Genomic DNA, 22,032 nt, shown 5'->3' with positions numbered 1-22,032 from the left:
TGCAGGAACAGAGACTGAGTCCAGGTATGGTGGTGCAAACATGTAGTCCTAGAATCTGAAATGGGGGCAGGAGCATCAGAGGTCAAGACCTTGGGTGACAGTGATTCCGAGTCCTACATGGGCCACATGAAACTCCTCCAGGGAGGAGGCCCAGAGACGGGGCTGAGGATGTAGCTCAGGGGTACAGAATTCATGCTTAGCTTGCATGAGGCTCTGGTTTCCATTCTCATTCTCCTCGTGAGGAAGAAACAAAGTGATTTATCTTACTCAACAAAGCATAGGAAACTCTGGCTAAGTTGGAAGAGAACTGTCTAGAACAAAGTGGCCACATCCTCATCTTTTCTGTGCTTTCGACTTTAAAGCTAGCTCCAGCTGGTAAGACTGACTTTTGATGTTCAACACAAGAGGAAAAAAAAAAAAAGGAAAAATTTCATTTTAATTCATTCTCATCCCAACACGTGTGTTCTACACAGATCTCATTTTTTAAAACAGAGTTTATTGTATTTAATACATTATAAAATCTGAAAAAATTGTAGGAAAGCAGCAGACTGAAACTGGGGATCTCTAGCAAGTAATAACTCTGGCCCCTCTGCCAAACGATCAGCTTAAAACAAAGGAAATGTCGCGGCCGTGCGGTGGACAGAGTGTCAGTCCTGTGCGGACTGCAGTTCAGAGGTCCTGTCTACTGTACGTCCGGTACGGTGTGCTCTTAAGCAATTCTCTGAATTCCCTCCTGGTCCCTACCTGACCAGACATGAAACCTCCACTTGCAAAGAAACACCAGCCAAGGTGATTTGTTTTGTTTGTTTAAAAAAAAGAAAAGGAAGAAAGATAAAGGATAAAGAAACGATGGATGGCAGTTGGCAATGAAACTGCGAGGAGACTCTGTCCTCCCTGCTCATGGCTTATTTACTGGACAGAGACCCCACAGGCCCAGGACATCCATGGTCATCACAGCACCCACTGCAGCGCCCTCCCTCTCTCTCTCTCTCTCTCTCTCTCTCTCTCTCTCTCTCTCTCTCTCCGCATTTCCTACCTTTTGACATATATATATTTATATATTTATATATTTTTTTACATCTTGAGGATATCATGATTCCAATTGTTCCCATATGAATACAGGTTGTGATTTCTAGTGGATATAAACGTCTTTTATTCAATTTTAGGTTCAGAGCTTGGTTTACTGTCCAGCTGCACACAAATGTCCCTTTTCTCATATTGTTATTGGTTGTGTATATTTTCTTTTTGCATAAGAAATATGTCTGTTTAGTCCAGTGGCTCCTGTTTTATCCGGATGACGGAGGGTACTCGGGGTGTCCGTCTCAGTTCCCGTCGGAGGACGTATTCACTGAACTGGGACGAGTCCACACCTCCTCCACAGGAACCCACAATTTCAAATCCTCTTTGCTGCAACCGCTCCAGGACCTAGAGAAAGACAAAACGGGAGTCTCCTTAGGGGCAAGGCAAGTTCATCGACTCCATAAAGACACCAAAGATGTGTTCCAAAGCTCAATTCATGCACATTCAAGAATGAAGGCAATGGGTTTTCATTGGAAAATATACCCCAAATTAATCTATTTCTAACAGGGGCTGTCACTGAGTTGTAGAGTGTTTGCCCAGCATGTACAAGACTGTGCTTTGAGCCCCGATGCTGCAAACAAGAAGATGCTGTAAAGGTCTGGTGTAGGCTACATGACCTACTGTTTAACTCCGAAGTCTAATGCTAGCCGGATCCTTGCATTTGGCACATGTCTGATACTGGTGCAGGAAGCCATCCCTGTACCTCTGAGATAGGAGAGCACAGGAAGCTGGGTGCATTCTGCTTTTCAGCAATGCCACAGACAGTGCATTGGATATAATTAAATTCCACAGAACTAAAGGAAAGGGACACATAGACCAGAACTTTTAAAATAAACTTGCTTCGTTTCTCTTTTGGAGTGGAGTAGGATGTTGTTAAATAACTCTGCAAATGTCAGTAATGTGGGACGCAAAGGCAGGAGGACCAAGACTGTGGAACTAGCCTGGGCTACAGGGTGAGAGTTTGGCTGAAAACAAGCAAGCAAACCCCTAAATATCACTAAGCAAAGCAATCTTAGTTCTAATTAATTGTAGCACTGGGGATTGAACCCAGGATCTTGTGTATGCTAGGCAAGCACTCTACCACTGGGCTACATTTCCACTCTTAAATTATTGTTTTTCATCACCAACTTTCATATGTAATACAGAAGTGAAATGCTGTACTCGATGAGATTGGGAAAACAAGACTGTGTACTCTGGAAACTGGAGACTGAGAATGGTGGCAAGCCCTCCCAGGGTCTGGCTCAGTTTGTGCAGGTGAATTCATTGCACACATCCATGTCATTGGCCTAAGCACACGAGGATGGGGGCCATCCTTAAGCTCAAGTTCTGGATGCACTGGTGGCTGGTGAAGACGGCGGTTAAAAACAGCTCTCTGAGCAGCAGACGCTGAGGGCGGAATTGAACCTGTGTGAGAGCTGCCTCCGTGTGCTTTGAAAGGCTCTTCTGCCCCGTTAGGAGAGGACATGTGAGCACAGGAGCCATCAGACAGTAATGCACCTTATTCTGATGCTTACTTCCCCAGGGATCTATGGACACCAAGCGGTCTTCCTCCCCAGAGTTACCATGCACAGAATGTGACGAATTCTGGAATGATCTACTGCTGGCTTCCATGTGGTCCAGTGCTTATTTCAATGCCATGCACACAGCTTAGGAAGTCACTGATTTTTCTTTCTATTTTTTCCATCTATTTATTTACTAATGTATTCATTGTGCGTGTGTGTGTGTGTGTGTGTGTGTGTGTGTGTGTGTGTGTGTGCACGCAATCATGCATGGAGGTCAGATGACAATTTGTGGGAGTCACCTCTCTCCTTCTATTCTGTGGGTCCCAGGAATTAAACTCAAGGTAACAGGCTTGGAGGCGAGCCTCTCTTCCTGCTGAACTAAGTCACAGGCAGACATGGTTAGGTTTACTAACCTGTTAGGAATGTTTACATGACTGAGTGCATCAAGTATCTGAGGCCTGTCCCTAAGTCTTTGCATACTGACAGAGGGGTCTATCTCTTGGTGGTGGGTAGAGTCAGAAGCAAGAATGGGTTGAGTGAATGGGTTGGGGCCTCACTGAATGAGGAAGGTGATTCGGGTGAAATTCGCATAGCTGCTCTGGCCAGTATATCAGGCATATGAAAGAGGAAAGGTGTTCCCTGGCCAAGGCTGGGGCTGAGAACACTTTAAAAAGTCTTAACAGTGTGTAACAATCCCTCCGAGGCAGTGTGATCCATAAGTGTTTCTAGCCTTTAAACTCTTGAAGAGCTCTTAGTGGTGTTGTGGCTGGAGCACAGATAGGTGCTATGTGGGCTGGATGAGTAATTTGCCACTGTTGACTAAACAATGAACAAAGCCATGGGCCACTTCCAGGTACAGAGAGGTGGGGGACGTTTGGCCTGCTGCCTCTTAACAGAGCTCAGTGTCCCAGAGCTCTGCCGGGAAGACTGAGGTGAGGCCTCTGACAGGCACCCTAGCAAAGCTTACCTGCTAGAGTTGTTGTCAGAGGGCAGTGGCCCACCGGCCACAGCCTGTGGGAAGCCGACTGATGGTCAGCACATTGAGGCAAGATGGAAACAGCATCCATCAGCGTCACAGGCATAGAGCATGTCACATGCTCTAAACCAAAATCCCGAATCCCAGTCCCATGTTTTCTTCTCCCAAAGATGTTTCCACCTCAGAACAATGACAATTCCTCTCCAGTTCTGTTAAAACCTCGTAGGGCTTCTTACAAACCCTAGCCACAGTCAGAAACACTGAGCCAGCGCTCAGACAGAGACTTTTCAGCTGCTTTCGCCCTCACTCTGTAACCTGCCTCCTTGTTTCTCCATGTGTCTGCGGCTAGAGATTTTGTCAGTTTGTCTTGCTTTAGCTTTTTTTTTTTTCTTTTTTGAGACAGGGTCTCATGTAGACAGATGTAGACAGAGTTGGCCTTGGACTTGCTAATTAGCTGAAGATGACAGATTCCTTCTAAATTTTATTTAATTTTATTTCTATTCACATGCATGGTCTGCTTGTCAGTATGTGCCTCACTCACTAACAAAGGTTGCCCACGGAAGCCAGGAGAGAAGATCCCCAGAGCTTGAATTGCAGGCAGTTGTGATTTCTGATTCTCCTGCCTCGATCCCAAGTACTAGAATTATAGATAGGTATGTACCGCGGCTTATGTGGGGCTAAGAATCAAACTCAGTGCCAAATGCATGCTGGGTAAGCACTCTGCCGACTGATCTACATCCTTGGGCCCTGGAGTATTTATTTTGAAGCATAAGTTATGGCTGCTCAGTCTTCTACTCAAAACCCTCCACTGGCTTTCCACTTGTCTCACATCATCAAATGAACCCAATGCCAAACAATACTTCCCGGCCCCACAGAAGACTCGAGTGCTGGCAGCACTCTCTGAGGCTCGCCAGGATTGCCCCCTATTGTGCTAGCCCATGCTCGCTCTCTGACTCCCTTTCTATAGCACTCAAATGTGCCAAGGGCACCCCACTGTGGGCTCTTTATGATGTCATCATCCTGGCTGGGAGACCACAGGGGGCTGCGTCTGAAGTGCAGCCTCACAAGGTTTGGACATTGGAAGCCTGGTCCCCAGCTGCTGGGCAGAGGAGACTGACCTCGTCGATTCCTTGATTCACTGATGAGTTCACACCAACCAAATGGGCTGTTGGGAGCTAAGTCTGGTGGGAGAAGGAGGTAGCTCACGTGAGTGTATACTCCTCAGGGTACTTAGGCCTAGGCCCTGTCCTGTTTTTTGCGACCATGAGATGAGCAACTTTTCTCTACCACACTCGTCAGCCATGATGCTCTACTCACTAGAGCTCAAGAAACAATGGAACCAGGTAACCACCTCTGGGACCATGAGCCAAAATATTTCAAGTTGTTTCTCGCTGATACCTGTTTCAGTGACAAAGACGAACACGAACACTGTGCCTAGATGTCCTCTTACTACTCTTTGGTCAGCATTTACGTTGGTTAATGTCTGCCCCAACATTACTTTTGTCCACAAACACTGGGCTGTCGTCCATCTGGTTGTCTTCTGTATCACCTGTGCTCACAGTAGGTACACACAAAGTAGGTACTCAGTAAAGACTTGTGGATCTATGGGATGGATGTGGTGGAGGCTGAAAAACCTCCTACCCAGCACAAGCACTGCACATCGTAGTTCCTCAGTTCCCTGGAGGAAGGGCGGCAGTGCTAGCCAGGCTGAGTGAGAGCCCTGCTGCCGCGCGCGCTACCGGATGCCTTACCTGAACTGAGTTGAGGTGGCAGTAGCCGTTTAGTGGAAACCTGATGACATGCGTCGAGTCGTGATTCCAACCTGCGTTGACGGAGTTGCACATCACGTCGCCGATCTCGGGAAACACTTCTTCTATCAAGGACTTGTCCCCACTGAGCGTGATCCTTTCTCCAAGGTCCGGGGCCACACGCACCACGAGGCACTCGCAGGGCCGTGAAAAGCGGCTCGTTTCTCTGTCCTGTTTCCATCGCTCCATCTCCAACAACATGGGCTGGAGTTGGAAGTATTTTGCCTCTTCATACAACAAAGTGTAGTCCTGGGGGAGAGAAAGACATCGAGGTGGAAAACGCACATACGAGGTACCGCCTCGAAAACGCACTACGAGGCACCGTAGGTAGCCCAGGTTGGCCTTGAACTCACGATCCTCCACCTCACTCCTGTCTCTGCAGGTGCGACTACAGGTGTAACACATACATATTAGAAATGCGTGTGTAGTGTGTTCCAGACATGACAGTAGTACTGTAGTCATGAACTCAGAGCAGCGGTGGCTGAGTGCACATTCTAGCAAGGAGGGAGAAGGGCTCCCGCGCTCCCATATGCTAGCTGGAGAGCTGTTGGCAACCGATGGCTGCAAGGAGAGGGAGAGTCTAGTTTCTTTAAGGGCGTGGCCCCTGCTACGTTGACATGCTGCGGTGGATGATTCCACATTCATGTCTTTGTGGCAGTCCAGATTGGACCCAGAGGGTTACAAAAAAAAAACCTCAAAACAACAGCAAAACACCATGAGATTGGGGTAGGGGTGAATTTATGCAGTCAGAGGAAGGAGTGGTAGGGGGTGGACGATGAGGAGTCACGCCACTCAAGGAGGGGAAGGAACAAGATCAAAATGCACTTCTGCAAGCAGGAATAAAATTTTCCAAATAACTGATCTTGAGTGTTATATTTAAAAAGAAATTGATATTTGTTCACTTCTGTTGGATTTCAATAATCAAATCTAAATGAAAATTTACAACACATCTGTAAAGACTCAATTTGCACTCATTCATTCATTCATTCATTGTGCTGGCTAGATTTCTGTCAACTTATCACAAACCATAGTCATCCGAGGAGGGGGTCTCGGTTGAGGAAAATGAATGCCCCCATAGGTCAGGCTGTAGGCAAGTGTATAGGGCATTCTCTTAACTAGTGATTGATGGGAAAGGGCCCAGCCCATCGTGGGCGGTGCTGCCTCAGGCCTGGTAGTCCTGGGTCCTTTAAGAAGGCAGGATGAGCAAGCCATAAGGAGCAAGCCAGTAAGCAGCATCCACGGTAGCCTCTGCATCAGCTCCTGCCTCCAGGTTCCTGCCTGCTTGAGTCCTGTCCTGGTAAATTTGGTGTGGAAGGTGAAACTAAGTAACCCTTTGTTCTTCCCAAAGCCGTTTTGGTCATGGTGTTTCACTACAGCAACAGAAACCCTAACTATGGCTTTCATTCATTTTGTTGATTCAGGGGATTATGGGCTAGCATGCAGGCTTGGCTCTGTGCTTTCCAGGAATCAAGGCCTCAGATGATCTATGAGATCAGGCACTAGCACTACTCTCACCCCATAGAGGAAAAACCGAGACGCGGAGGGATCCACTTTCTTCTTTCTGTTCAGAAATGCCTGCATTTCAAGCTGGATGGTGTTGGGAATACAGACCCATTCCTCTCTGATGGAGGACACACAGTGGGGTAGGCTCAGCAGCAGATACACTCCTGGGGGCCTTCGGTCCTTGTCACCTTCAGAAATCATGGGGAAAGGTGGACACAGCAACATAGTCGGGGACAGGGTTGAGTGGGTGTCTGGAGGGTGTGCATACAGCTTTGGCTTAACTCGGGTGTCGGTGTGTGATGGTTTAGGTGAGGCTGACAGAGATTCGGAAGGGTCCCACCCTGCCCCTGGCCCCTGTCAGTGGTGTCTCAGAGATGTAAACACCATGCAACTCTGACTACTCCCGGGAACTGGGTGAGGAAAGGGGGACTCGTCCATTTCTGAAAGACTGAGGCCCGTGCTCTTCACCTCAAGCTGTATGCAGATAGCCTGAATCAGAGTCCCAAACCTACAGAACAGGTTCTCACGTACACGGGAGCTACCGAAAGAGAAGTCAGAAAGAGAACGGGGTCAAGGATGGAATGGAGAGGCAGCACGAGAAGCGATGTTGACGAGCAGGTCAAACATTATGTCTCAATGTAGCTATGGTCACAATCATCTCTGGGTGTGAGATAAGTGGGGACTTGTTCAGACACGTTGCCTGAGAACGCGTCAGTCAACTGACAGAGTCATTGCTGCCTTTCTTCCATGGGCCCAGGCTGACAGCAGGTGCTTGCTATTCACATCAAAGTCAGCCCGTAAATGTGTGGCCTCATGCCTCTGAAATTGAGGGACAGCTCAGGAGCAGAAGATGGCCCATAACACACTCTCTCTCTCTCTCTCTCTCTCTCTCTCTCTCTCTCTCTCTCTCTCTCTCTCTCTCTCTCTCAGTAGTAACCACACTAGCAGCTTCACTCATGTCTTCCTGAGAGACCAGGGAATGGTGCAGTAGTTGGTACCATGGGCCTCTCATTGGACAGTCCAGTCTCCACATGGGGAAGGGGGCTAAGTGTGAGACGAGTCAGGCTGTGCATCTCGGCAGAATCTGAGGCTTCTTGAGCACTTTCTCCTGCAGTCAGTGGAGTTCCTCCTCACCAGCAAAGGACCCCAAGGCTCTGAAGAGCCTCCCTGCACATGGCTCTGTTTGTAGGACCTCCTGACTCTGGGGGACAGGGCTTGGTTTTAGGAAACCAATGATTAGCTGAGGTGTGTCCACTTTCAAGGTGGGGCAAAGCCAAGCTGCATACTTTTATATACCTATAATCACAGAATTTTTGAGGTGGAGGCAGGAGGATCAGGAGTTCAAAGCCAGCCTAGGCTACATGAGATAGTTTCACGACATAAGAAGAAAAGATCAATAACAAAACTTAGGGACCCCATGCTCAGCCTTAAGGGTAGGAGACAGTAGACCGGGTTTCTAGCGGCTAACGAGGGTCTACACTCTGGATCTTTGTCAGTTTTAAATTATGATTGTAAGGTACTGACGTAAAAATACTTATTAAGGTGAGAGTTCTCAAAGAGTCTTAAAAACAGAGTGGAGAGCTTGGGGGATGCAGGAGAGCCCTGGTTGTGTAGTGTGAGAACCTTAGTTCATCCCAGCTCCATGGATGGACACACGTGGATCCCTGTGGCTCACCGGCTAACAAGGCTAACGTTAATAAGTACTAGGCCAGTCAGATCCCTGTCTCAATGCCAGACAAATAAATGTGGACAGAGTTGTAAGGACTGACCTCTGCCTCCAAGTGAGTACACATGTATTCTTTTTTTCTTTTTTCTTTTTTTTTGGAGCTAGGGACCGAACCCAGGGCCTTGCGCTTGCTAGGCAAGTACTCTACCACTGAGCTAAATCTCCAACCCCTACACATGTATTCTTGTGCATGCACACACATCAAACCACAATCAATGATGGTAGCCCTTCGAGAGGTTGAGACAGGAGAGTAGACAGTTCAAGGCCAGCATGAGCAAGTGAGTTAGATCCTGCCTTTTATAAAAGGAAATGTTAAATAAAGACTGGAGATGTAACGAGTGGTACAGCACTTGTTTAACATGTGTAAGGCCTTGGTTCAAGCCCCAGCATTCATACACACACACACACACACACACACACACACACACACACACACACACACACACCACCACCACCACCACCACCACCACCACCACCACCACCACCACCACCACCACCACCACAACAACAACAACAACAACAACCCCAGAAGCACCATAGCTGAGAGTTGTACTAGCCCAGGGCGAGCTGCCCCACTGCTTGCTTGCCCACATGGTGCATTACTAACTTCTGTACGAGGAAGGATCTATTAATGATGCCATGGACTTCCTAGAGCCACCAGGCCTTCCAGCCAAGTAAAGATGCTGGAAACAGCCTGCTTGCCCAGCCTTGACCCCAGGGAGAAATCTGTCCCACACCAGTGAACAGCGAGCGGTCACTGGGCCTCTGGCTGAACGCTTCCACTGGTGGGAGGTTGACTCTGTAATAAGGCACAGCCCTTACAGTTTGACAGATTTGGTTACAAATGGCGACGTTAGAAAGACCTGAATTTTCCTATGCTACCGACTTGTTTATTCTAATTCTCCCTGGAGTTATGGTGATCTCAAAGTGTTTTTGTTTAAAAAGGAAAGGGGTTCACTGTGACATTTCCACCCGGATATTTCACTAGGCTCGGATTCTCCTTGACCCCTGCACTACTCTCTCCATACCTCCTACCCTGTCTGACTGCTGACCTTCCTCCCTCATCCATGGTGCGCCCTCTGCTCCATTTCTCTCACATTCCCTCCGATCTATTCAGACCTCCCTCCTCTCCCAATGTCCCTCTGATATTTGTCTCCCCCCTCTCTCTCACACACACCCTGCTCGATCCTGCATCTGAAACAAGATGTCATGTTTGTGCTTAACTTTGCTTAGCATGATGGCTTCTAGTTTCATCTGTTTTCCTGCAACTCGCATGATTATGTGTCTCTTTACATTTCTTTTTAAAATTTTTATTTATTATTATTATTGTGTTTGTGTACTGTATATGGACCAGTGTGGGACACAATGTGTGTGTGTGTGTGTGTGTGTGTGTGTGTGTGTGTGTGTGTGTGTGTGTGCACAGCGTGTGTGGATCAGAGGACAATTTTGTGGCGTCAGTGGTTTGCGGCTGGAACTTCATCAGTTCTGTGATGGGCACTGTGTCAGGCTGTGCATCTTGGCTACCGTGAAGCATCAACCATGGAGGAGCAAGTACCTTGCAGCTGCCATGAATCCTCGAGCTACTTTCCCAGGTCAGGTATAGCAAGCTGCTTTCCCAGGTCAGGTACAGCCACTTCATATGGTACTTGGTTTCTGTTTGTGTTTTCCCCCCTTAGGCACCTGCATAGTGATTTCCGTAACGTGATATTTCCATACTGATCTCCACCAGTGTGAGTTCGAGTCAGTGATTCACACCGGTTCCTCGCCCCCCACATCCTCACCATAGGCATTCAGACAGGGCTGAGATGAGACTGTATGCAAACTTTAACTACATTCCCCTGACAGCTCAGGATGTTGAACAGGGCTCCTAAAGAATATCTTTTATCTTGTAAAAATCCACTAAAGTGCATAAAAACCTGACTGTGAGACCTGGAACTGTAAAACTGCTAGAGGAAAACATGGGCAAAACACCGCAAGGCGTGTGTGGGAAGGACCTTCCAAAAAGGATTCGATCACACAGATGCAACCAAGAACTGACCAGCAGCATTGCATGCAGTCAAAAACGCTCACAGCCCAGAAGACAGCAGGGGCAGCCATGAATTGGGAGGAAGTCTTTGCCAACTATACATGTGACAGGATTGATAAAGAATTACAAAAATTACCCAAACCCCGTCAGTGAGTGCACTGATGGACTGGGTACATAATTCTCAAGGCAGAGAAACAAATGTTCAGAATGGCGTTAAAAAATGTTCCACATCCCTAGCCCTCAGAGCTATCTTACCTCTTTCTGGCCCGCCCTTCAAACACTGCATCATCCAGGCTCAAACTAATCTTTTAACTCTAGTGGTTGTTGTGGCTCTGAGGCGCTGCACTGGCCACTCAAACTTGGCATTGTTGATACGTGCATACAGCACTGAAGGCGTCATCTAAGAACGTACAGGGCAGCTTCTGCTCAGTGGCCAACAGCAGCACCACCTTTGTCTCTGCTTCCAGCCTGCACGACGGGAACTGGACTGCATTCTCCACCACTGTGGATGTAGCCTTCCGAAACCGTGAGCTAAAATAAATCTTTCCTTAACAAAAGTAGCAAATAAATATCGTAATGAAGGTAGTTCATGTAGTCCTGGTCAAAGGCTGACTCAGTCTACCAGGACTTATTAAGAATTGATCTTCCCACTGGCTCTAGCAGAAGCCTCCTCGTCCGGCTTTTCAGCTTCCAGAAGCTGCCCACAGTCGGTGGCCGGGAGCCTCCCACCCCCTCCTCTGCCTTCATTTCCTCCCATCCTCCTCCGACTCTGACCTTCCTGCCTCCTCTTGTGCTTTTAAGAATCCCACATAACAGGGGCAGGGGATTTAGCTCCTGAGGCTTACCTAGGAAGCGAAGGCCCTGGGTTGGTCCCCAGCTCCAAAAAAAAAAACAAAAAAAAAAAAAAAAAAAAGAATCCCACATAACACAGGACTCCTGGGTAATATGGGGTCATCTCTCCAGCCCAAGTGCCTACCTTAACCACATTGGAAAACCCCTTTGCTTGCCGTGTAAAGGAGTAAGGGTTTGGCTACCAGCGCTCCTGCCTCTCCCACCACCCCAGTGCAAAGCACATCCTTTCTTGGAACCTGGTCTGTTTTCCCTCTGCTTATAGGGGAATCTCCGACACTGTTTCACCAAGGTGCTGTGGTTTAGGTCCTCACTTGGTGTCCGGGAGTGTTCTGAGATTCTGTGTAATGTAACCCATTCTAACTTCCAAGCTGTAGGCTTTGCATTTGTTCAGAGAACCTTGATTCCCCCATCCAACGCCCTGAGTCTTTCCTATTGCTGTGTCACTCTGAACTGGGCAGTTTGTTCCTTTGAGAATTGTTGTGCAAAGTAACAAGACAACTGGGCTAAACCTAGCCCTTTGTGGGACTCAGGCTGTAAGTCAGGACTGTGTACTGGTTGTTCCAGGACTTAGGAAGCCATCGGTCTTTAAGCTCACAGCTATTGCATTTGGTAGGGGGCTTGTTGGAGCGCTGGAGCTTAAAGTGGGATTTAACGGGGGCAGACGGCTTTCTGGAATGGAATCACATCTCCACACTGTCCCCGCTTCTCCTTCACTGCTTAGACCTTAGCTTCTGACTGAAAACTGAGGGGAACACATTTCACTGAAGCCGTTTCCCACACTAAAATGGCGCACCTACAGCGAAGCGTGATATATTTCTCTATCATGTCGCAATGATGATAGAGAAGATGCTGTGGTGAGATGTGGCAAGACTCGAGGCCTCACACTGTAGATAATAAATAAATGAATACATAAATAAAATCAAAGGTAATGAGGCTACAAGGGCTTGGGGGTCCCTCTTTGCTGACTGAATCCTAACTATTCTTTTCCTCTAAATATTTTAGAAATCACTCTGAAGCCTGATCATGGATAGACAGCACATCTCTTGGCCCTGAACCCTAGAATGTCATGCTGTGGGCCTAGCATTGAGCTGTGTCAAACCACTGGGCATCCTTTCCTCTCTCTTCTGTATCCTGACTGGCTGTGCTTTCCTTAATCCCACGGCTCTGCCTGGTTCCCAGGGAAGAGGCATTCTCTGTGCTCCATGGAGATGCAGGGCCACTGGAGAGGAGTTGAGCCACGTTGACGGCTCACCGTGCCAGCACGCCCCTAACCATTGGCCAGCCCGATCCTGACAGGCCCCTCTCACTACGCCACCTTTTCCTGTGAGGATGGGTTTACTTTGGCTGTTCATTTTCTTGCCAAGCCCCTTTTTTCTTTGTCTTTCTCCACTTCATAGCACACATTTCTAGGTTTGACTCACCCAAGAACTTCCTATAAAGTGGAGTCAGTCCTGTAGGCTGCTTTCCTTTAGAAACCTTGGCCCCACTCTTCAGCGGGCCTGACCCTCTGATTCCATGATTCCCACTTCTGCTTTGAGAGTTTTGCATGGTTCCTTAGGGCTCTCTGGTCCTGGGCTTGACCCCCACTGGCCTCTAGATCTTTTGAGAAGTTCCCATGCTCCCTTTCTGATCTGACGACGTCCTTTCTTCGGCTTACACAGACTGAACAACTTCAGTCTCGTCGTGCGAGGCAGCAGATGGACATAGATGGGAGATGGGAGAGCGGCGGGTTGGGCCCAGAGGGAGAGGAGCGGCAGCCTTTGCTTTCCCTCACCTGCGAGCGAGGTGGTTTCAGTGTAGCCGCTGGAGAATGGCGAAGGCTGACACAGGAGGGAGACCTCGGTGGGTGTTCAGTGTCCCCTTCCTCTGACAGCTCGGCCCCTACTCCATTAAGGGGAAGTGGTCTTTCACAGACTTTATCGTGTCTCAGTGATTTTTTAACTTCTGAGGATATGCATTTAATTTTTTGAAATTTATAATAACTTTTTGAGATAGGAAGATGGAGACCCCATTTTATAAGGGAGCTTCCCTTAGACCTGAAGACAAGTGCATGAGAAAACAAGTAAACATGGACGGACTCCAAAAGGCAGATAAACCAGGATCTCAAAGTGTATTTCGTGGACTGGAGAGCTGGCTCAGTGGTTAAGAGCACTGACTGCTCTTCAAGGAAACTCATCAGTTCCCGGCACCCACGTGGGTGGTTCACAATGCCTGAAACTCCAGGAGGGACATGCACCTTGTCACCTCCATGGGTGACACGCACACACACACACACACACACACACACACACACACACACACACACACGCACGCACGCACACACGGGGGGGAACAGGAGATGACTACAAATCTGGTGGCTTAAATCAACACAGGTTCATTCTGTTACTGTTTGGGAGGTCGGGAGTCAGAAATGGATGTCCCTGTGCTGAAACTAAGGTGTCAGCAGGACCCCTCTCCTGCAGATGCTAGGGGACGGCTCTCTCCTGGCCGCCAGCTGCCACTGTACTTTGTTCACTCGCACTCTACCTTTGAGCTCCTTGCCACTCTTATAAGGGCCCTTGTGATAGCCTAGCGCCCACCTGTGTTCTCATCTAAAACTTGTAACCCCTGCCAAGTCCTGTCTGCCACACGTGGTCCCTGGGCACCGGCACTCGGCTTTCCACACAATTTCTGTCTCATAGAAGTCTTCAAAGGTTTATTTGCCTCCTCATGCACTTGATGTTTTACACCATGGTTGACGCATCTGACTGCTTGCAGGGTAACTGGACCACTCGCTCACCCACCCAACCGCCCACCCACTCACTCACTCGCTCACTCACCCGCTCAATCACCCACCCAATCACCCACCCACCCACTCACCCATTTACCCACTTGCTCACTCACTCACCCACTCACTCACCCACTCACTCACCCACCCACCCACTCACTCACCCACCCGTCCACCTGCCCACCCACTCACCCACACACCCACTCCCTCCCTCCCTCCCTCCCTCTCTTCCCTCCTTCCATCCCTCCCTCCCTCCTTCACTTTAAAACCCATGTCTGTGTCAGACACCACACAGCACCCAGCAGCACAGATGTCCTATGAGAATGCAGTCAGTGCCCAGGGCAGTTGGGCGGTGTTCTTGGGACCCTGGGTTTCCAACTGCAGGACATCACCAGGATGTCATAGAGGGCACCATCCTTTGCTTTAAAACAGTGCCCAGCCATCAGAAGTGGCAGGCCTCATCAGGCCTTTCCTCCCTCTAGTTTTGGAATAGCCTCCCCACCAGGGATGCGGTGCCCACCACAGTTTTGCCAGTGTTTGGACCCCTACTTTAGTTAATCATTAATCCTCATAACCACGATGCTATTCCTCAGTTGCTCTATGCCTGTTTTTGAAGACAGGATCTCTCATTAGCTTCGCATTTGCCTTTGATGGTTCTTAAAGGAAATGGATACAGCAACGCGCCCCTCCCCCGTGCTTCGTTGCTGTTCCCCCCAACCCCCCCGCATTGCGCATGCTGCAGAGAGAGACTAGACCAAGCACAGCTAAACGTGACCTGACGCTGGACGACAGCCCTGAGAGCAGAGACACAGGAACAACACTCCGACCTGAAAGTCTCATGAACTCTGAATTGCAGGAGTCAGGCTCAATTCTGGATCAGCATGGGAAGGGGCTCACGCTCTGGAAAAAGGCTAAGGCTGGGACTCACTGCTCTGCCCTCCTCATCCCCCTTCTAGGTTGTTGCTCCTAGTTCCTTGCCTCTGAAGGAGTATCCTTGTTTGAAGTGGGCATGGGCAAGAGTAACGTCGTCTCTGGAACAGGAAGCAAAAGGTAAGGCGACTGAGTGGGCTGGTGCATGAATGGTAAAGAGGTCCCTCAGCTCACCGTGCTGGCTTCTCTGAAAAAGTTCTGTGAGGTGACTAGAAGCTGTTTGTGTCGCCACAGTTGACTAACTCGAGTCTCTCAATGGAACGGGGGATAGAGGAGAGACTCTGGTCACTGCTGGGGTGGGGCGGTGTAACGACAGTGATTTAGGAGAAGCAAGAAGTCTTCAATATCCCACGAGATAAACTAAGAGAGGCACCATCTTACCCCTTTCTGTAAGCGACACTACTGGCTCTCTGCTGGGGCGATTCTGATAACCAGATGGCCTTAGGCTTGGAGACATTATTTGTTGCTATGGCGGGGGTGGGTGCGGGTAGAGGGTGGGGGAGGCGAGTCCGGGAGTGGGGGAGGAGAACCGATAGCTCTTGGTGGGAGAGGCCAGGAAACTGATTAAAGTCCTTCATTGTACAGGTCAGCCCAATACCAGAGAATCACTTGGCCCCAGATGTTAGCAGTGCAGAGAGGGAAGACAAGGCCTTGCAGAACTCATTCCTCTAGCAACCTAAGAGCATGCTCCTTAGTACTTGGCAGTGCTCAACCCGAGATCCCGGGCTGGCCCCATGCTTGCTCATGTGCTGTATGTAACACGAAGCTCACAGTATCCCAGGGTATGTATGGGATCTTAGTAAGAAGTTTAACCTACTAGGCCTTCGGACGTGACTTGTGGGTCAAATGAAATCAGGCGATGACTGAATGAGCTGAACTGTGTGAATGGCAGAGAGGCAAATCCAGACGACACGTCATTGTGCAGGACTGCTGGCCCAGCCTCACTGCTAAGTGAGCAGGAGCCATATCAGGCAGTGCAGAGAGCAATGAACTGTAAAATCTCACTAACATGTGGTGAGGTAGTGTCTCAGGAAAATGACTTGTACAAGGCATTTCTGGAATCGACCAAGTAAGCTTCTATGTGGTTATGGGATTACACAAAATAAAATTATTAAAAAAGGAAGGTAGACATTTTAAAAAGAAGTTCAGAAACAGGTGAAGAGGGTCATGCTAGGTTCTACCATAGTTCCCTTCAGTTGTCCACTTGACATATCTGGAAAGAGGCATCTTCAATGAGGAGGCATTGCCGTTATCAGACAAGCTTTTGGGCAAGAGGGTCCACCCTACTATGGGCAGTGCCATCCCAGGATGGGTGGTCCTGGGGGGCGGATAAGCTGAGGAAGAAAGCCTGTAAGCAGCCCTGCCCTGCCATCTCGACCCTGTTTCCTGTATCCAGGTTCCTGTCCTGGCTTCCCTTCATGATGACCTGTAAGCCAAGCAATGTCCCTTACCCCTGCCAAGTCACTGCTGGTCATGGTGCTTACAACAGCAAGCTGGGACAGGTTTTAACACCAGTAATCTGAGCAGTGGGAATATAGAACCTGTGGTTTTTGCTTCTTTATACTTTTAATTTTTTTAGCAGTATATCTATAAGATTAAAAGGCATTAGAGATTTGAATACAATGTAAGTTAGGCCTGCCGCACTGTGGATTTGTCTAAATCTAGGAAGGCTGGCTATTCATAGAGAGCAATCTCAGCCTCAGCTGTTGCCAAAGATGTTTAAAATAACGAGTTGGGGGGAAAGAGGACCTTATGAATCCTTACTAAGAAGCATGCGGTTTCTGACTTCCGGGTATTGGGAATTACAGTCACGCAGTTGTGTTTGCACGCAGGGACTGAAGTGGGAGTAAGCAAATCATTATACTTGAAGATGGAGTTATGAGAGGGAGGGAGGGCAGCCGAATTCACGTAAACACTCAGAGAAGTTCTGCAACTCACACACATGGAAAGCTGGCTTTCACTGGAAGCCAGGACTCACGCTTCTGAAATACGAAATTATCAGAACGGCTGAGTGGGTATTTAGCGCAGACGACATATTTATGGAATTGGATTTTAATGGGGGCAGGATCCTAATACGGTAAGATTTCACAGCCTTATTTGCTCAGCATTGAATGGCTGGAGTCAGAAGGAAGTGGTCAGCAGTCATTCTCCCTAGCCAACCTGTAGAAGCAATTCTTTCCGCGTGAACATGGTCGGAAGGGAAAATCTGGCATACTGACCGTTCACATGGGCATCTGCCTTTACGGTTGCCATGAATTGCACTGATTTTTGTGGTTTAATTTCATCAAGGGCCACAGAGCTGAATGGCCACCTCAGCTCCCAACCCTCTCTCCAACTGTTCCTCAGTTCTGGAACACTCCTTGACGCCCATCACCCAGCTTCCAAAGGTAAAATTATTCTACAATGTGGATATTCTATATTATTTCCAACCACCTCTTAGGTGTGCTAAGTTTTCCTGTTGTACACATGACCAGTAGACATCCTATGTACACATACATGTACATGCTTATGTGAATATTTATAGAAGATAGATTCATAAACATAAAATTTCTAGGCAGCATGCATGATTGAAATTTTAATAGCTATGGCTGAATTATTCTCCAAAATGGTTTACTCATTTTCCCTCCCAACTACACTATATTTTCCCCACAGTGTCTATTAATCTTTAAAATCCTAGTCAAACTAATGTATAAAAAAAGTATATCATTTTATTTTTGTTCCTTTGATATAGAGGAAGATGGAATATCATTTTAAATATTTACTGACAAAATCTTTTCTCCCTTTGGGAAAATCTTGTTTATAGATAAAATTTTCCCCTAGAATGTTTATATATTTTTATAGATTTGGAGGAACTTTTTTTATGATAATATTAATCTTTTGTTGCAAATATTTCTTCTAGTAAGACATCTTTTATGTGAATATGATCTCTGCTTCATAAGGATGTTTTAAAAAATCCTTTTGTGTATAAAAAGTCTTAAATATACCCTTTCTCTCTCAAAATAGAATTCCTTTTAAAAAACACACCCTGCACACTTGGTTTATTGTTTCCTGGACATTACAATTTCTGTTTTGTGTTTTGTTGTTGTTGTTGTTGTTGTTGTTGTTAAATGCTATGACTGATTCTTGCTATTCCATAGGCTGCATAGTGACCGTAGCACATTGATTCTGAATTTGGATGTTTTAATTCGTTCTCTATTAGCTCTAATAGTATTCAGGATTAGTAGTTTTAAAATCTCCTATTTAGAGAAACATTACCAATCATAAAAATTCCATTTTCATGTATTTCCTTTTAATACTTCCTATATGCCCCCTGTTCAGACTCCACTGCCTTCAGGAAGTCTCTCACTGTGCTTGATGCCAGCACTTGGTACTCAGTTTTAAGGGAACACTTCTAAACCTGCCTTACTGATAGTAACCTTAGACTTCAGGAGACAAGTTTTCATTGAGTTAAGAAGTTCCTTTTACACTCTAGCTTGCTAAGACATAGCCAAAATTAAATTTGAATCTAAACAGCTTTTAAGTTTACTGAAAGAAAATGTAATTCAATTATTTAAATAGAAGCAAATGCTCCCTTGTCCTGTAACATCTAAACGCAATATGCTCACTTCATGAAGACAGGCCAAGGGGCTGATGAGAACACTGGAGTCAGTGTACGTGGTGAGGATTAGAACTAGAAACAGGTTTTGGAGCACATAAAAAAAAATGACATATTTATGGTTAACACAGATTCCCTCACCTTGAAATCATCAGGAATGAGGAGTTTTGATGTTCGTAGAAAATTCAAGATATATCTGAACATCTGCCCGTCTCTGTCAATGAAATAGTGCTGTTTGAGACTGTCCAGGACAATGGGCTCTGTGCCATCGAAGAGTCTTCCGATTCTGTGATGAGAGAGAGAGAGAGAAGAGCAGAGAGAGAGAGTCAGATCAGCCGGCCACTTCTGCCTGCAGTCACCATCAGCACTTCTGCGGGGGACGTCAGCAGCGACAGCAGCCTCTGAGAAGTGCTGGTCTCTGTGTGATAAATATTCTTAGGGTGAGAAAGTCAGACTACTCTCAGGATTGTTCGGACATGTGCCTGCCTTTCTTCTCTGCCTCTCACCTGCAAAGGGAACGTCCAGACACCGTGATCCCATCCTCATGACAAGAGGCTGTCACCGTGACTGAAGAACTCGCCTTTCTCCAGTGGTACTCACTTCTGCTGCCTGCAAAGTGTTACTTCTCCTGCATGTCTTTTAAACCCACTCTACTTTAAAAGGTGTTCTGTTTTAAAGAACTGTGTTCCAGCATTTTCCCAACTCATAAGTCCCAGGCTTCTAAAAATACAGCAATAGAGAGAGTGCCAACACTTATTCTAAGAGGGAGCAGGCAGCTAGCTAGTGACACCGAAAGCACACCAGAAAACAGAATTATGTGTCCTTTACCACAGTTCATTTGACTTCTCACTAATAGTATGGCTATCCTACTAGCATTTCTTAAATATTTTCCCCCCGATATTATAACATGCCTGTCTCAGTTTTGGAATATTATTTATTGCTATAAAGTTATTTTGAAATCATACATTATCTAATCGTATGTCGAAATGTGACAAAGGTCACAAAAAAAATCAAGTATTTACCCCTTAAACATGACAAATCATATTTCCCTCTCCTCTGATATCAGTCGTGTGAATTTTTGTTTCACTAAAAATATTTTAAAGATAATTCTAAAACTCATACCCTATCCAAAGGTGGCTCAAAGAAAACCAGAGGAGGGCTGCATTTCCCGACCATGGTTAAGGTTTTTTTCCTGAGCTTCCATGGGCTGCACTGATTCCATGGGGTGCAGATTACAACCACCCTGGGACTCTTTGGTTGTCTGTTATTCCTCATCGACACATCAATCAAACAGACAAACCCACTGAGTCACTTCCGAGCAGGCTTTTCAGGACAGCCTGCAGCAGGATGGGATAGAACGAGACTCGCTTGCCTCTTATTGAAACGTTTAACTCTTCCCTTAATAAGACGACACAAACATGCTTGACAGGGAAAACAGGGAGGCTGCATTAACCAAGTGCTTCCTGGAAGTCTTTCACCTTGTATGTGTAACAAATACACTGTCCTCTTCTTAATGATGAAGACATCCATTTGAAAGCTTGAGAAACTGGCCTGACTAGTTAATTAGCGATGGGGGGGAGGGGTCGGCTGCTTCTAGGAAGGGGGCCTCCTCACACCCATGAGACTCAAAGCACTGTCACTGAGCAATGAACACTTTGGGCTTAGAGTTGTTTCTGTCTAGATTTGTTAAATAAGAACTTTATAGTAATGAAGTCCAAGCCGCTTATACTGATTAATTTAGGGGCCTGAAATAAATCAGTATCAACGGTTTCATCACTTTATTAAACAGAGATGAAAAGTACCTTGTCTTAGTTTAGCTGTGGTGGTCTTGCATACGAACTCCCAAGCCTACACCGGAAGTGCACAAGCACAGGATGGGTCACTAGTACGTAGGCACCGAATAGGTGCAGACAAGAGCTGCTCGCTCATGATTGAGGAGAGTGGAACAGGAATGTGGCTTGGCCAGTCACTAGCTATAATGTGGTTGCATGGCCTTCCTAGTATCTCTATTTCTTTTTTACAAAATTATCTCACTTTTAAAAATGAGCTTTTATTTCTTCCTGGTTGATGAGAAAAAACCCAATAAGTCATGGTGAGCTCAGAAGGTGCACAGTTGTAGAGATATTCCAAGAGAGTCAACATTTCTATATTTATTAACTTATTAAAACATGTTAATAAATTAACTTAATAATATAGAAATATAGATGTAATTATCTACCTACTAATTTTCTAAGCTCTACCTAAGAAAGAAAATGCATCATTAGCTTTTGACCTCTGCGAATTAGGAAAAAGTGTCCCTGAAATAGCTCTTAGGGTGTGAAAACAGGAAATGTGACATGGGTACAACAGAAGTATTGTGGGAAGATGAGAAATTAAAAAAAGAGAGAGCGGGAAGAAAAGCTGAGCAGCCCAGCCCAGCCGAGGCAGAATCTAAATGCTTAGGCAAGGCCGTGGGCAGTGAGAATAAGTCTCCAGGGAGAAACAGGTGGAACCGACCACTAGGACAGCAGAGGTGGAAAGCCAGCCAGGGCTGCAGGGGCAAGAAGACCCAAGCCCTGCACCGAGGCTCTCATCCTTAGAGATATTCCCCCCTCCTCGACCCCTGCAACAGCCAAGTCACTTGCTGCTGGCCTTGGAACCTTTATCCTGACCTAAGACCGGGAAGGTGGAGGAGCACTGGGCAACCGGAAGCGGAAGGGAATAGGACAACTACTGGGACGGACCAGGAGGGAAGGACTGGCTCCAAGCAATGGGAACTAGCAAGGGCCCGGTAGGCGGTGGATATGGTCCCAGGAGTCCAGGGGCAAAGAGTCCAGAGGCAAAGAAGGGCACGAACCCTTGGGTGGAGGAAAGCTATGGGAAGCCATGGGCTGTTTAGGGCAGAAAGGGCTGCAAGAGAGGGGATAAAGACTGGAAAGAATTTGAGAGGACTGTAAAGCGGCTGGGGCCTTGGATACATATTCCCCAGCAAGGCGAAAGCCCTCCCAAGAGGAAGTTAGCGCCCTCTCTCAGCCACAGATGTTACAAGTAAAATGAGTGCAGTGTGTCACTTTCTGCAGACCTTAAAGGAGGAACTGTGTAAAACCAGCAGAAGGGGAGGGAAGGAGGTGCCAGCAACCAAAGATGTCTCCCGGTGGGTTTTGAGATTGAGAAGATTGTGCTGTGGAAAGTATTGTTTGGCTAAGTAAGTAAAGGGGGGCACTGACAGGGCGGTATTTCTCACAGACATATGAATGGAGTTACAAATCACCCTGCAGTGCTGGGTAA

The 22,032-nt window shown here is 47.1% G+C and overlaps 1 protein-coding gene across 2 annotated transcripts in view; it reads right to left on the bottom strand.

Moving 5' to 3' along the window:
* Positions 1-417: 417 nt before the first annotated feature.
* Positions 418-22,032, bottom strand: part of Kctd1 (potassium channel tetramerization domain containing 1) — a 93,337-nt gene continuing 71,722 nt past the window's right edge. For both annotated transcript variants that reach the window (XM_032885612.1, XM_032885611.1), the window contains exons 3-5: positions 18,907-19,051; positions 5,310-5,615; positions 418-1,425 (exon numbers count right to left, since the gene is read on the bottom strand). In XM_032885612.1, coding sequence (XP_032741503.1) covers positions 1,267-1,425; positions 5,310-5,615; positions 18,907-19,051 — 610 coding nt within the window. In that variant the 3' untranslated portion in view covers positions 418-1,266. The remainder of the gene's footprint in view (positions 1,426-5,309; positions 5,616-18,906; positions 19,052-22,032) is intronic.

This window comes from Rattus rattus, chromosome 15, assembly GCF_011064425.1.
Source record: "Rattus rattus isolate New Zealand chromosome 15, Rrattus_CSIRO_v1, whole genome shotgun sequence".
NCBI lineage: Eukaryota > Metazoa > Chordata > Mammalia > Rodentia > Muridae > Rattus > Rattus rattus.
Note: the sequence above shows the minus strand (reverse complement) of the source record. Positions and strands in the feature narration are given on the sequence as shown.